At 45.6% G+C, this 13,081-nt stretch overlaps 1 protein-coding gene across 1 annotated transcript in view; it reads right to left on the bottom strand.

Annotated features, from left to right (window-relative positions):
- The window catches only part of ADCY1 (adenylate cyclase 1), a 111,718-nt gene that overhangs the window by 11,303 nt on the left and 87,334 nt on the right, over positions 1 to 13,081 (bottom strand). Inside the window, exons 15-17 of the mRNA XM_027574144.2 lie at positions 5,927 to 6,043; positions 5,174 to 5,320; positions 4,562 to 4,660 (exon numbers count right to left, since the gene is read on the bottom strand). Of these exons, the coding sequence (XP_027429945.1) occupies positions 4,562 to 4,660; positions 5,174 to 5,320; positions 5,927 to 6,043 (363 nt within the window). The remainder of the gene's footprint in view (positions 1 to 4,561; positions 4,661 to 5,173; positions 5,321 to 5,926; positions 6,044 to 13,081) is intronic.

Here is a 13,081-nt window from a genome sequence, read left to right as displayed (position 1 = left end):
TATTTTATTTTTTTAAGTTGGTTCCACGCTCAGCGTGGAGCCCAAAGTGGGGCTTGAACCCACAACCCTCGGATCAAAACCTGAGCTGAGCTCAAGAGTCAGACACTTGGGCGCCTGGGTGGCTCAGATGGTTAAGCGTCTGCCTTCGGCTCAGGTCGTGATCCCAGGGTCCTGGGATCGAGTCCCGCATCAGGCTCCCTGCTCCTTGGGAGCCTGCTTCTCCCTCTGCTTCTCTCCCTCTCTCTCTCTCTCTCCCTCTGTCTCTCATGAATAAATAAATAAAATATAAAAAAAAAAAGAGTCAGACACTTAACCGACTGAGCCATTCAGGTGCCCCAGGAGTTCTTTGTACATTGTAGATCCAACTTCTTCATCAGATAGTGGTTTACAAAGATTTTTCCCTCAGCCTGCAGATTGTCTTTTCATTATAGTATCTCCCACACAGAATTTTAAATTCTTAATTACATCCAACATAACGACGTTTTCTTCTGTGGATCATGCTTTTGGTGTTGTATCTAAAAACTCATCACCAAACCCAAGGGCACCTAGATCTTCTCTTACACTATCTTCTAGATGTTTAATACATCTGCCTTTTACATTGAGGTCTATGATCCATTCTAAGTTAATTTAATACATTTTGCGTTAACATTCTGCTAAATATAGATGGATGTGCAGGTGTCCCAGCACTGTGTGTTGTCGGCTACCTTTGCTCCATTTGCTCTTTCATCAAAGATCTGTTGACTCTACTGATAAGGGTCTATGTCTGGGCTCTCTACGCTGTCCCATTGATCTGGCCGTCTGTTCTTCCCCAGCCTCACCCTTTCTAGTTGACCTTAAAGTCAGTCCTGTCAGCCTCCAACTCCGTTCTGCTTCTACTGTACTGTGTTAACTTACTCTGGGTCTTCTGCCTCCACGTAAACTTAGGATCAGTTGGTCAACACCACAAAACAAACTGTTGGACTTTTGAGTGGGATTGTGTAAATCTTTAAGATCAATTGACGACAACTGGCCTCTTGACCATGAGTCTTCCTGTGCTCAGAGGAACATTACCTTTCCACTTACTTAGATCTTTGATTTCTTGCATCCAAGTTTTAGTTTTCCTCACAGAGATACTGTGGTAGTTATTTTGTTAAACCTGTACCTCGTATTTAATTTTGGGGGCGCTACTATAAATGGCATTGTGTTTTTGATTTCAAATTCCACTTGCTTATTGCTGGTGTGTAGGGAAATGACTTATTTGGTAATCTTGTTTCCTGCAACCTACCTATGGTTGCTTATTATAGACATTTTGTGGATTCTTTTTTATTTTCTACATAAATAATCATGTCATCTGTGAACAGGGACAGTTTTATTTCTTCCTCCCCAGTCTGTGTACCTTTATTTCGTTTTCTTATCTTACATGCACTAGATAAGACTTGCAGTACGAATGTCAAACAGGAGTGATGACAAGGGGCATTCTTGCCACACTCTTGATCTGAGGGGGAGGCTTTGTTTCTCATCAAGTATGATGGAAAACTACTGGGTTTTTATAGATGTTCTTTACCTAGTTGACAAAGTTTCTATTCGTAGAGTTTGCTCACAGTTGTGGTTTTTTAAAAGCGGGAATGGGTGCTGGATGTTGTCAAATGACTGTTCTGCATCAATTAATTGACACGATCATATATGATTTCTCTTCTTTATCCTGTTGATATAGTAAATTTCATGAACTCACTTCAAAATGTTGCACAAGCCTTGCTCTTTTTTTAAATTTTATTTATTTTTAAAGATTTTATTTATTTGAGAGAGAGAATGAGAGAGAGAGAGAGAGAGCACAAGAGGGGGGGAGCGGGAGAGGGAGAAGCAGACTCCCTGCTGAGCAGGGAGCCTGATGCGGGGCTCGATCCCAGGACTCCAGGATCATGACCTGAGCCGAAGGCAGTTGCTTAACCAACTGAGCCACCCAGGCACCCCAGACTTGCTATCTTTTTTTTTCACTAATAAAATGAGTTTATTTTATATTAAAGTTTTCAAAAACCACATTTGTAAAATTACCCCCATACTAGGCCTCAAGAGAGCCTTTACAAAGAGTTTAAAAAATTACAAAACAGCTTTCTCTGAACTATGAAAGTACACAGATTTAAGAGGTGTTAGAGGAGAAAACGTTAATTCATGTCAATTTTTTAAAAAGTTAATATACAACAAATCTGTAGGATACTACTAGAAGATTAAATCTTTAACCATTTAGAGGAAAAAGCTGTATTTTTCTTGGTATCTTGATATCTAATTCCAACTTCTTTGTGGTCTATTGTTCTTTTCATACAATGTTGGCTTCAATCTGCTGATATTTGTTGAAGACTTACACGTCTCTACTCATGAGAAATACGGGCTTGTGATTTTCCTTCCTTGTAGTTTCTTTATCTGGTTTTCATATTATTTCATATTATTATATGGTACTCTATGGACTCATAGAATGAGTTAGAAAGAAATGAGTTAGAAACTTCTACGTTCTGGAAGAGATTTTAGAGAATTGGTATAATTTCTTCCTTAAATGTTCAGTGAACCCATCTGGGCCCACTCCTGTTTTGGAAGGTTACTAACTACTGACTCAATTTCTTTAATAGATACGGGCCTGGTAAAATTTTTTATTTCCCCTTGTTTGAGTTTTGGTAGATTGTGGCTTTCAGGGAATTGGTCCATTTGATTGAAATGATCACATTTGTGGGCATGGAGTTGTTCATAACATACCTTTTCCCCCTTTGGTTCAGTACAAGTGTCCCGACTTCCATTTCTAATATTAGTAACTTGAGTTTTCTCTTTTCCTCAGTTAGCCTGGATAGAGGTTATCAACTTTATTGACTTTTCAAACAGTCAGATTTGAGTTTCATTGACTTTTTTTAAAGATTTTATTTATTTATTTACTTACTTACCTATTTATAGCATGAGCAAGGGGAGGGGCAGGAGGGGAGAGAGAGAGGGAGAGAATCTCAAGCAGACTCCACACTGAGCACGGAGCCCAACGCGGGGCTCGATCTCACAACCCTGAGATCGTGACCTGAGCCGAAATCAGGAGTTGGGTGCTTAACCGACTGAGCCACCCAGGCACCCCATTATTGATTTTCTTTTGTGCTTACTTGTTTTCAATTTCATTGATTTGTGCTCTGATTTTTTTTCTCTCTATGCTTACCAGAGGTTTATATTGTTCTTTCTGTGGTTTCCCAAAGTGGGAGCATAGATAATTGATTTTGGATTGCTCTTCTTTTCTAATATAGGACTTCAGTGATATAAATTTCCCTCTAAGGGCTGCTTTTGCTGCATTCCACAGACCTTGATAAATTGTATTTTCATTTTTATTTCGTTCAAAACATTTTTAAACTTCTCCTGAGCTTTCTTCTTTGACTCATGTCATTTAGACAAGTGTTAATCTCCAAATATTTTGGAATTTTCCAATTATCTCCCCATCAATCGATTTGTAGTTTAATTCCATTCTGGTCTGAGAACATACTTTATATGATTTCAGTGGTTTTAAACTTCTTAAGGTGTGTTTTGCAGCCCAAAATGTGGTCCATCTTGGTAAATGTTCCACATGAGCTTGAGAAGAATGTGTGTTCTGCTGCTGTTGCATGACGTTGTCTGTAGGTGTCAATTTTATCCAGGTGCTTGATGATGTTGTTTCCTTCAACCATCTTTGCAGATACACAACCCACTGGATCTGCGAATTACTAAGAGGGGTGTTGTAGTCTCCAACTATAACAGTGGGTTCATCTATTCCTCCTCACGGTTCCATCTGTGCTTTGCCTTGCGTATTCTGACCCACTGTTGTTAGGTGCATACATGTTAAAGACTCTTATGTCTTTCTGGAGAATTAACTCCTTTATTATTTTGCAGTCTCCCTTTTTATCTGTCTGATAATTTTCCTTGATTTGAAGTTTGCTTTGTCTTAAGATTGCTACCTAAACTTCTTTTATTAGTGCTAGAATGGTATCTCCTTCTACATCCTTTATCTTTAAGGTATCTGTTTCTTTATATTTTAAGTGTGTTTCTTGCAGCAAACCTAGTTGGGTCTTGTGTTTCCGGCCACTCTGTCAGTCTCTTTTAATTAGCATATTTACACTCACATTTAAAGTGATTATTGAAATAGTTGAATTAGTATCTCCCATATTTATAACTGTTTTCCATTCATTGCATGTTCTTTTTTTACATCTTCCATTCTTTTCCTGCCCTTCTTTTAGGGGTAACCTGAGGACTTTATTCACAATTCTGCACTGGGAAAGGGGAACACTCCATGGTGCTGGGCTGGCAGGACTGGGGTGCAGCTGGTAGGAAGAGGCAGGGCTGGTGGGGGAGGGTTGGTGGGGCAGGGGAGGGCCAGAGGAAGCCCCCGAGACTGGCCTCAGTGCTGACTTTCCATAGGAGACTGTTTGGAGAGAGCTGGCCACTGAATGGACAGCCCACAGGCCACTGCCCTGACCCGATGCTAGGGCAGACTGGGGCTCAGAGCAGGGAACCTGCCCAGAGTCCCAGAGAAGTTTGGGGCAGAGCTGAGACCCAGTCCCTGAGCAGCAACACCCTGGACAGCACTCACCTTGGTCCCGGTTGTGGGCGCTAGCCCCACCGCAGCCATGTAGGTGCTCCCGATGGTCTTGATCTTCTCCAGGTCCTTGTAAAAGTCTTTGTCCATGAGCTTTGTTTAAAACACAAAACAGTGAAACGTTACGTAACATCCGAGAGAAGCCACCATGGGAGCCACCCCAGGGCGGACAAGCCTGTTCTGGGAAGCAGTGTATCTCTTCTGTTGTGGGCACTAGACAAGGTCTGGGCCAATCTGAGGGGTGCCAGCAAGGGCGTGGGGAAGAGGAGCCCAGGAGGGACCATGCAGAGCACCCTGTCCTGCAGCAGCAACCTCAGGCTTACCCTGGAGGAGACGCCCCTGGGCAGGGAGCAGGGCTAGTGCCGACCCCAGGTTCCTGCCCACCCGTCCTGGAGGTGAGGCCACCAGCCAAGCCAGCCTGTACTAGGTAGGGGTCAGGTGTCAGCACCCACCTCCAGAACTCAGAGCCTGCAGGCGGCAAAGGCCCCTCCTCCACGGTCAGGGTCATTTTGGACCCCCCAGGGGACAGAATACACGGGCTTCCTACCAGTTCCGTGTGCGGGGAATGTGCCACGTTGTGGGGCACCATTCAGGGGCGGCCCTCACCTCGTCAAAGTCAGCGATGATCTCGTTCAGGAGGCGCAAACACTCCACCCCCATGTTGTTGCCATCCAGCTCGATGTAGAAGTCGTCAAAGTTGGGGATGGAGGCGAACATGACACCCACCTGCGAGTAGGACTGGTAGTACAGGTCCTGGGGGCAAAGGTAAGGTCAGCCGCGGCGCCGGGGGCAGCAGGTGCGGGCAGGGGAGGAGGGCGGCGGGCAAGGACGCATGGACTCTGTGCCGCCCCAGGACCCAGCCCCATGAACCCAAAGCCCTGGAAGCTTCCAGTCAAAGCCGGTCAGGCCGAGCCGTGGGCCCCGTGCCTTTAGGATCTAAAACGCTAACCAAGCCTTTTTATTTCTGAGTTGGCGTTGTGAGCTCTGCTCTGTGGGTGGTTCCAGTGCCTCCCTCCACTGGCCGCTGTAATTAGGAAGCTCAGGCCCACCCGGCTGCCCTGAACACAGGTTTTCTGAAGCCCATTCTCCCCCGCATGCAGGGTGACAGATGCTCTGCTCTCTCCTGGGACCAAGAGTGGGGACTTCCTCGCCCCCGGAGTCTCCTGCTGCCCAGGGTTGGGCAGAGGGGGACCCACTCAAGCCTCGGTGTGGCCAGGGCTCAGAAACAGCCATGCTTTGCAATTTCAAGCAGAGACGTGATGGGAGGGTCCCTCTGGGTGGGACCTCCAGCCGCAGACCTGTGAGCCCTGCCAGAACAGCCCGGCTTGGCGAAGCAGGAGGCAGGTACGGCACACTCACCATGTTCCGGGGGTTGGACATGAGGAAGTGCTGAGCAACGTGGGCCGGCAGGAGGTTGAAGAGAATCCTCTTGTTGTCCAGCTTCACCCTCTCCATGTCGTCCCTCTCCTCCTCTGCCTGGGGGGCAGACCCTCTGTTACCCACTCAGCTACTGCCCCTCACTCAGCACCCCCTGTGGCAGACTCTCCCAGACAAGGCCGACCAGGACCCCCGATGCCCATCCCAGCCAGGCCCTGCATGGGCGTCTGAGTGTCTCAGCATCACCCGATCTCAGCAGAAGCAGGAATCCAGCCAGACCCCACCCTGGACATCTGACGGGGCTCGTCAGCCTCTCGCTCCCAGGTAACACCTAATGCCCTGCACTGCCTTCAGCCGGAAGCCTGTTAGGTCAGACCCCTCAGACCCCTCACCCCTGACATTTCCCCTCAGTGATTTTCTGTCTGCTGACCCCTACCTGCTCCTCGGTGATAAGCCCCCCTTGCCCGGGCCACACCTGTCCCGATGGCTCTAAATGACATCTGGCTCACACTGTTCACGGTGCCATGAGTCACCTTTCCTATAACACCAAGCTCTTTCCAGTCATCTGAACAAGACTGCAAGGGTGCAGATCCACGGTCTACACAGGTTCCACTCCACACCCCCTCCCCACGCAGAGCCGCTGCATCCCAACTTCACGGGGGCCCAGAGGAGCCACGAATTTCTGGGGAATTCTCCACCCTGATCAGCTGGAACTTTCAAAGGACAGACAGTGGGGGGTTCACCCCATTTCCAGGGTATGCTCCCCACTACCTTCTGGGACCCAGACACCCGGAGCAGCTGAGACACGAGCCTGCTCCCAGGTCACACTGGCCCCCAGGCAGCCTCCAGTGTGCCCCAGAACATTCACGGGCACCTGCCGCCTGTGTCAGTCACTCGGGACGCCCAAAGCCAGGCAGCCAACCCCATTTCCTCTAGAATCTCCCCACCTCCAGCAGGATTCACGTCCTGGGCACGGAGATAGGGGGACCTGCAGGGACCTGGGGTTGAGGACGGGTACAGCAGCAACAGGACTCAACAGGAGTGCAGACTCCCTGGAGCAGGGGGTGTGGGCCAAGGGAGCCCTCCCAGGGTATGCTGCTGGGCAGGTGGAGGACCTCTGAGCCACAGGGCCTTTGCACAGACTAATGAAACCAGCAGCAATGCACCCCTGGCCTGTGGCAGCCACACCAGCCCCTAGAGACAGAAGCCAGCAGACGGCCATTGGTCACTCACCCTAGCTCCCCAAACTGGCACCCAGGCCGATCAGAGAGGAGGAGCAGTTTGGGGAACATTTCTAGGGCTGCCTCAGCCTTGTGGACACTGGCCTCTGGCAGTGACGACAGTGACACAGGGATGCCTGTTGGCAGCCTGCAGCCTGCCCATCAGAGCTGGGGTTTGGAGGCGCCCTTCCCCAGTCTGGTCCTGCTTCATGGCCAGCTTCCTCATCGTAAAATGGATGGAAAATCCTCAATTTCAGGGTCTTACTTATCAAGGGTTAGGAGAGCGTGTGCTACCTACTAAGCCTAGAATTGTCCATTCCTGTTAATTCAGTACAATTTCCACTGGTTAAAGTGGGAAGGGGTAACTCCCAGAGACAGAGCTGCAGACACCAGGCACGAGGACGCCTGGAGCACGGGGGCACGAGGACGCCTGGAGCCTGGAGGACAGCACAGCCAGGATGAGGGACCCAGCCAGCAGCCCTGGGCCCCCTCTGGGCGCCATGCTAGGGACACGACCACGGGTGGGCCACAGGACCACGAGTTATCAAGGAGCCTGGCAACAGGATGGGCTTCGTCCTCCTCCTCACAGCGCGCAGTCGGGCATCGGTGGGCCGGGGAGAAGGAGCCCAGGAGCTCCAAGACCTGGTGGAGACGAGCCGGCCTCTGCAGGAGGGAGGCTGAGCTGTGGGAGAAAGGGAAACACCAGAAGGAAGCCGGGAACCTCTCCTAGGACACGTGCGATTCATCACCTTTCGACGCATGTGCCCTGACAGACACCAAAAGATCTTTGCAGGATTTTAAGAGAGTGGTTTTATTTGTTAATGGCACTAAAAATTTTACTCTGCCCCAAATATCGTTAGTGTTAAGGATCCTTTAAAGAAAGCAATGTAAGTGAAGGCACTTCAACGTTGTAAAATAAAGAATCTTGGTTTATCGCTTTGTGATCAAAAGCTTTGGTTCTAAGTTCAGTGTCTTTCAACTGACTTAGAATTCACTGACATTAATAGCCCATCAGTAGCAAAAAATCATTCTGTTCTTTAATCCATCCACGGTTACATTACATGTGATGGATAAATGTCCATCTTCTTACAAATTAAGCAGAAGAAGTTGTATTATTGTATTTTTAACGAATATGATGAAAACCCACTGAAATTCTCTGTTCGTGAGATTTTCCTGCCAACCAAGAAACCCTAAGTATTGGTGAGAAAGAGCTGGTGTAGGTGACATACGCTATTCCTGTCACCACATGAGAGACACGACCAACACCCCATTTTCTTTTTTTTTTTTAAGATTTTATTTATTTGTTTGAGAGAGAGACAGAGATAGCAACAGAGAGCACGAGCAGGGAGAAGCAGGCTTCCTGCAGAGCAGGGAGCCCGATGCGGGGCTGGATCCCAGGACCCTGGGATCATGACCTGAGCCGAAGGCAGACACTTAACGACTGAGCCACCCAAGCGCCCCCAACAACACCCCATTTTCAAGCTGTTCCCTCTGCAGTGGAACTTGTTTCAAAGGGCATTTCCCTTCTCATACGTCAGAATCTGACCTGGGGCACTAAGGGACAGAATGTAGGAGCGGACATCTCAGAAATTACTTCCCGGGGTGCACCTACAGACAGGTATGTGGCACCTGAGAAGGGCTCATGGGCTGGGGGCACGGTCTCTCCATAAACAGAACAAAACAAAACAGCATTACCTGACAAGTCCCGGATCTGCTGACACAGATGACCGGTGGGCTGTGTGTGCAGTGACTGTCACCGTGACCCCCCCCCAGAGTGCTGCCAAGACTTTTTATCTAACCAACCAGACCAGCACACCCCTCCCAGTGCCTGGAATCAAGGACATGCTCACTCAAAATGAACAGCTGGTCACACTCAGCCTGGGAAGTGACATCCCTGCCTCCCCCTGGAGGTGACATCTGGCCGGAGGCAGATGGCCACTGCCAGCTCATACTTCAAATAGTAGGAAAGTGCATTTCTTAATTTCCAGAACACTCACCATGAACAGAGCTGCTGATGCTGCACTAGGGTCCTCCAGAGAAAAGAACCAACAGGACATGTGCAGACATAAGAGATTTATTACCAGGATGTGGCTCATGAGATCAAGGAGGCTGAGCAGTCCCACCCTCTGCTCTCTGTAAGCGATGCCCAGGAGAGCCAGTGGTGGTTCCCATCTAAACCCAAAGGCCTGAGAATGAGGGGAACTGAGGTCAGAAGACCAATGTCCCAGCTCAACCGTCCAGCAGGAGGGGCTGAAATCTTCTTTTGCCTTTTTGTTCTATTCAGGCCCTCAACCTGAACTTATCTAGGTCCCCAAAAAGGGATCAAAGTGATATTTGTGGCATACAAGAATACTCAGCCCCCAGAAACTAAAATTCACAATGCCTAACATCTAACTAAAAATTAGCAGATACAGAGAAGCAGAGAAGTATAGCTCATAACGAAGAGGGAAACAAATCAGTTGATATTGATCTACAGGCGTGCAGTCGGTGGGCTGAGTTAAGATGATTCATTCAAAAAGCTGGAGGAAACATGGTAAGTAGAGAAAAAGGAGATATGAAAGAGACCCAAATCAAAGTTCTAAAAATGAAAACTACAAAATCTGAGATGGGAAATGCACGGGCGGGATTAATGAAAGACTAACTACTGCAGCAGAAATGAGAATAAACGTGAAACATGAAAACAGCAGTGAAAAGCAATGAATGTAAATGGACTAAATGCTCCAATTAAAAGACATGGGATATCAGAATGGATACAAAAAATAAGACCCATCGATATGCTGTCTGCAAGAGACTCATTTTGGACCTAAAGACAGATTGAAAGTGAATGGATGGAGAACCACTGGACACCAAAAGAAAGCTGGAGTAGCCATACTTCTATCAGACAAACTAGACTTTAAACCAAAGACTGTAACAAGAGATGAAGAAGGGCACTATATCATAATAAAGGGGTCTATCCCTCAAGAAGATTTACAATTGTAAATATTTATGCTCCCAACTTGGGTGCACCCAAATATGTAAATCAATTAATAACAAACATAAAATAATTCAAAAATAGTAGAGGCCTTTAACACCTCACTCACAGCAATGGACAGATTACCTAAGCAGAAAATCAACAAGGAAACAATGGCTTTGAATGACACCATAGACCCGATGGACTTAACAGATATATTCAGAACATTCCATCCTAAAGCAGCAGAATACACATTCTTTTCAAGTGCACATGGGACTTTCTCCAGAATAGATCACATCACAAATCAGGCCACAGCAAGTACAAAAAGATTGAGATCATACCATGCATATTTTCCAACCACAACACTATGAAACTTGAAGTCACCCATAAGAAAAAATTTGGAAAGGCCACAAATACATGGAGATTGAACCTACTAAAGAATGAATGGTGGGTGCCTGGGTGGCTCAGTTGGTTAAGCGTCTGCTTTTGGCTCAAGTCATGATCCCAGAGTCCTGGGATCAAGCCCTGCATCAGGCTCCCTGCTCAGCAGGGAGTCTGCCTCTCCCTCTCCTTCTGTCCCTCCCCCGAGGCTTGTACTTGCACGTGTGCTCACTCTCTCTCTCTCTCAAATAAATAAATAAAATCTTTAAAAAAAAAAAAAGAACGAATGGGTGAACCAGGAAATTAAAGAATAAATAAAAAATACATGGAAACAAATGAAAAGAAAACACAACTGTCCAAAACCTTTGGGATGCAGCAAAGGTAGTCCTAAGAGGGAAGTATATTGCAATATAGGCTTACCTCAAGAAGCAAGAAAAATCTCAAATAGGCAACCTAACCTTATACATAAAGGAGCTAGAAAAGAAACAGCAAATAAAGCCTAACACCAGCAGTAGAAGGGAAATAATAAAGATTAGAACAGAAATAAATGATATAGAAACAAACAAACAAACAACAACAACAACAACAACAACAAAAAAACACAGTAGAACAGATCGATGAAACCAGGAGCTGGTTCTTTGAAAGAATTAATAAAATCGATAAACCCTTAGCCAGACTTATCAAAAAGAAAAGAGAAAGGACCCAAATAAACAAAAATCACAAATCAGAGAGGAGAAATAACAATCAACACCACAAAAATACAAACAATTATAAGAGAATATTATGAAAAATTGTATGCCAATAAATGGGCAACCTGGAAGAAATGGATAAATTCTTAGAAACATATAATCTACCAAAACTGAAAGAGGAAGAAATAGAAAACTTGAACAGACCAATAACCAGCAAAGAAATGGAATCAGTAATCAAAAATCTCCCAACAAAGTCCATGGCCAGATGACTTCTCAGGAGACTTCTACTAAACATTTAAAGAAGAGTTAATACCTATTCTCCTCAAACTGTTCCAAAAAATAGAAATGGAAGGAAAACTTCCAAAATCATTCTATGAAGCCAGCATTACCTTGATTCCAAAACCAAAGACCCCACTAAAAAGGAGAGCTACAGGCCAATGCCCCTGACAAACATGGATGCAAAAATTCTCAACAAGATACTAGCAAATCCAATCCAACAGTACATTAAAAGAATCATTCACCACAATCAAGTGGGATTTATTCCTAGGTTGCAAGGGTCATTCAGTATTTGCAAATCAAACCTCGTGATACACCACGTTAATAAAAGAAAGGACACGAACCATATGGTCCTCTCAATAGATGCAGAAAAAGCACTTGAGAAAATACAGCATCCTTTCTTGATAAAAACTCTCAACAAACCCAGAAATGGCCCCTCAACTCTATGCTCAACTAATCTTCAACAAAGCAGGAAGAATATCCAGTGGAAAAAAGACAATCTCTTCAACAAATGGTGTTGGGAATATTGGACAACCCACATGCAGAAGAATGACATTGGAGCACTTTCTAACACCATACACAAAGATAAATTCAAAATGGATGAAAGACTTAAATGTGAGACAGGAGTCCATCAAAATCCTAGAGGAGAACACAGGCAGCAACCTCTTCGACCTCAGCCACAGCAACTTCTTGCTAGACACGTCTTCAAAGGCAAGAGAATAAAAGCAAAAATGAACTATCGGGACTTCATCAAGATAAAAAGCTTCTGCACAGCAAAGGAAACAGTCAACAAAACTAAAAGGCAGCCCATGGAATGTGAGAAGATATTTGCAAAAGACATATCTGACAAAGGGCTAGTATCCAAAATCTATAAAGAACTTATCAAACTCAACACCCAAAAAACAAATAATCCAGTTAAGAAATAGGCAGAAAACATGAATACACATTTTTCCAAAGAACACATACAGATGGCTAATAGAGACATGAAAAGATGCTCAACATCACTCCTCATCAGGGAAATGCAAATTAAAACCACAATAAGATACCACCTCACACCTGTCAGAATGGCTAAAATTAACAATGCAAGGAAGAATAGATGTTGGTGAAGATGCAGAGAAAGAGGAACCCTCTTGCACTCTTGGTAGGAATGAAAACTGGTGCAGCCACGCTGGAAAACAGTATGGAGATTCCTCAAAAAGTTAAAATAGAACTACCCTATGATCCAGCAATCACAGTCCTAGGTATTTACCCAAAGGACACAAAAACCCTGATTTGAAGGGATACATGCACCTGTTTATAGCAGCATTATCAGCAATAGCCAAACTGTGGAGAAAGCCCAGATGTCCATCGACAGATGAATGGATAAAGAAGATGTGACACACCCACACACACACACACACTCTGGAATATTACTCAGCCATCAAAAAGAATGAAATCTTGCCATTTGTAATGACGACATGGATGGAACTAGAGGGTATTATGCTAAGTGAAATAAGTCCATCAGAGAAAGACAAATACCATATGATTTCATTCATATGTGGAATTTAAGAAACAAAACAGATGAACATAGCAGGGGACAAAAGAGAGAGAGGCAAACCAGGAAACAGACTCTTTACTATAG

The sequence above is a fragment of the Zalophus californianus genome, chromosome 12, assembly GCF_009762305.2.
Source record: "Zalophus californianus isolate mZalCal1 chromosome 12, mZalCal1.pri.v2, whole genome shotgun sequence".
Lineage (NCBI taxonomy): Eukaryota > Metazoa > Chordata > Mammalia > Carnivora > Otariidae > Zalophus > Zalophus californianus.
The sequence above is the reverse complement of the archived record's forward strand: the minus strand, read 5'-3'. Positions and strand labels throughout refer to the sequence as shown.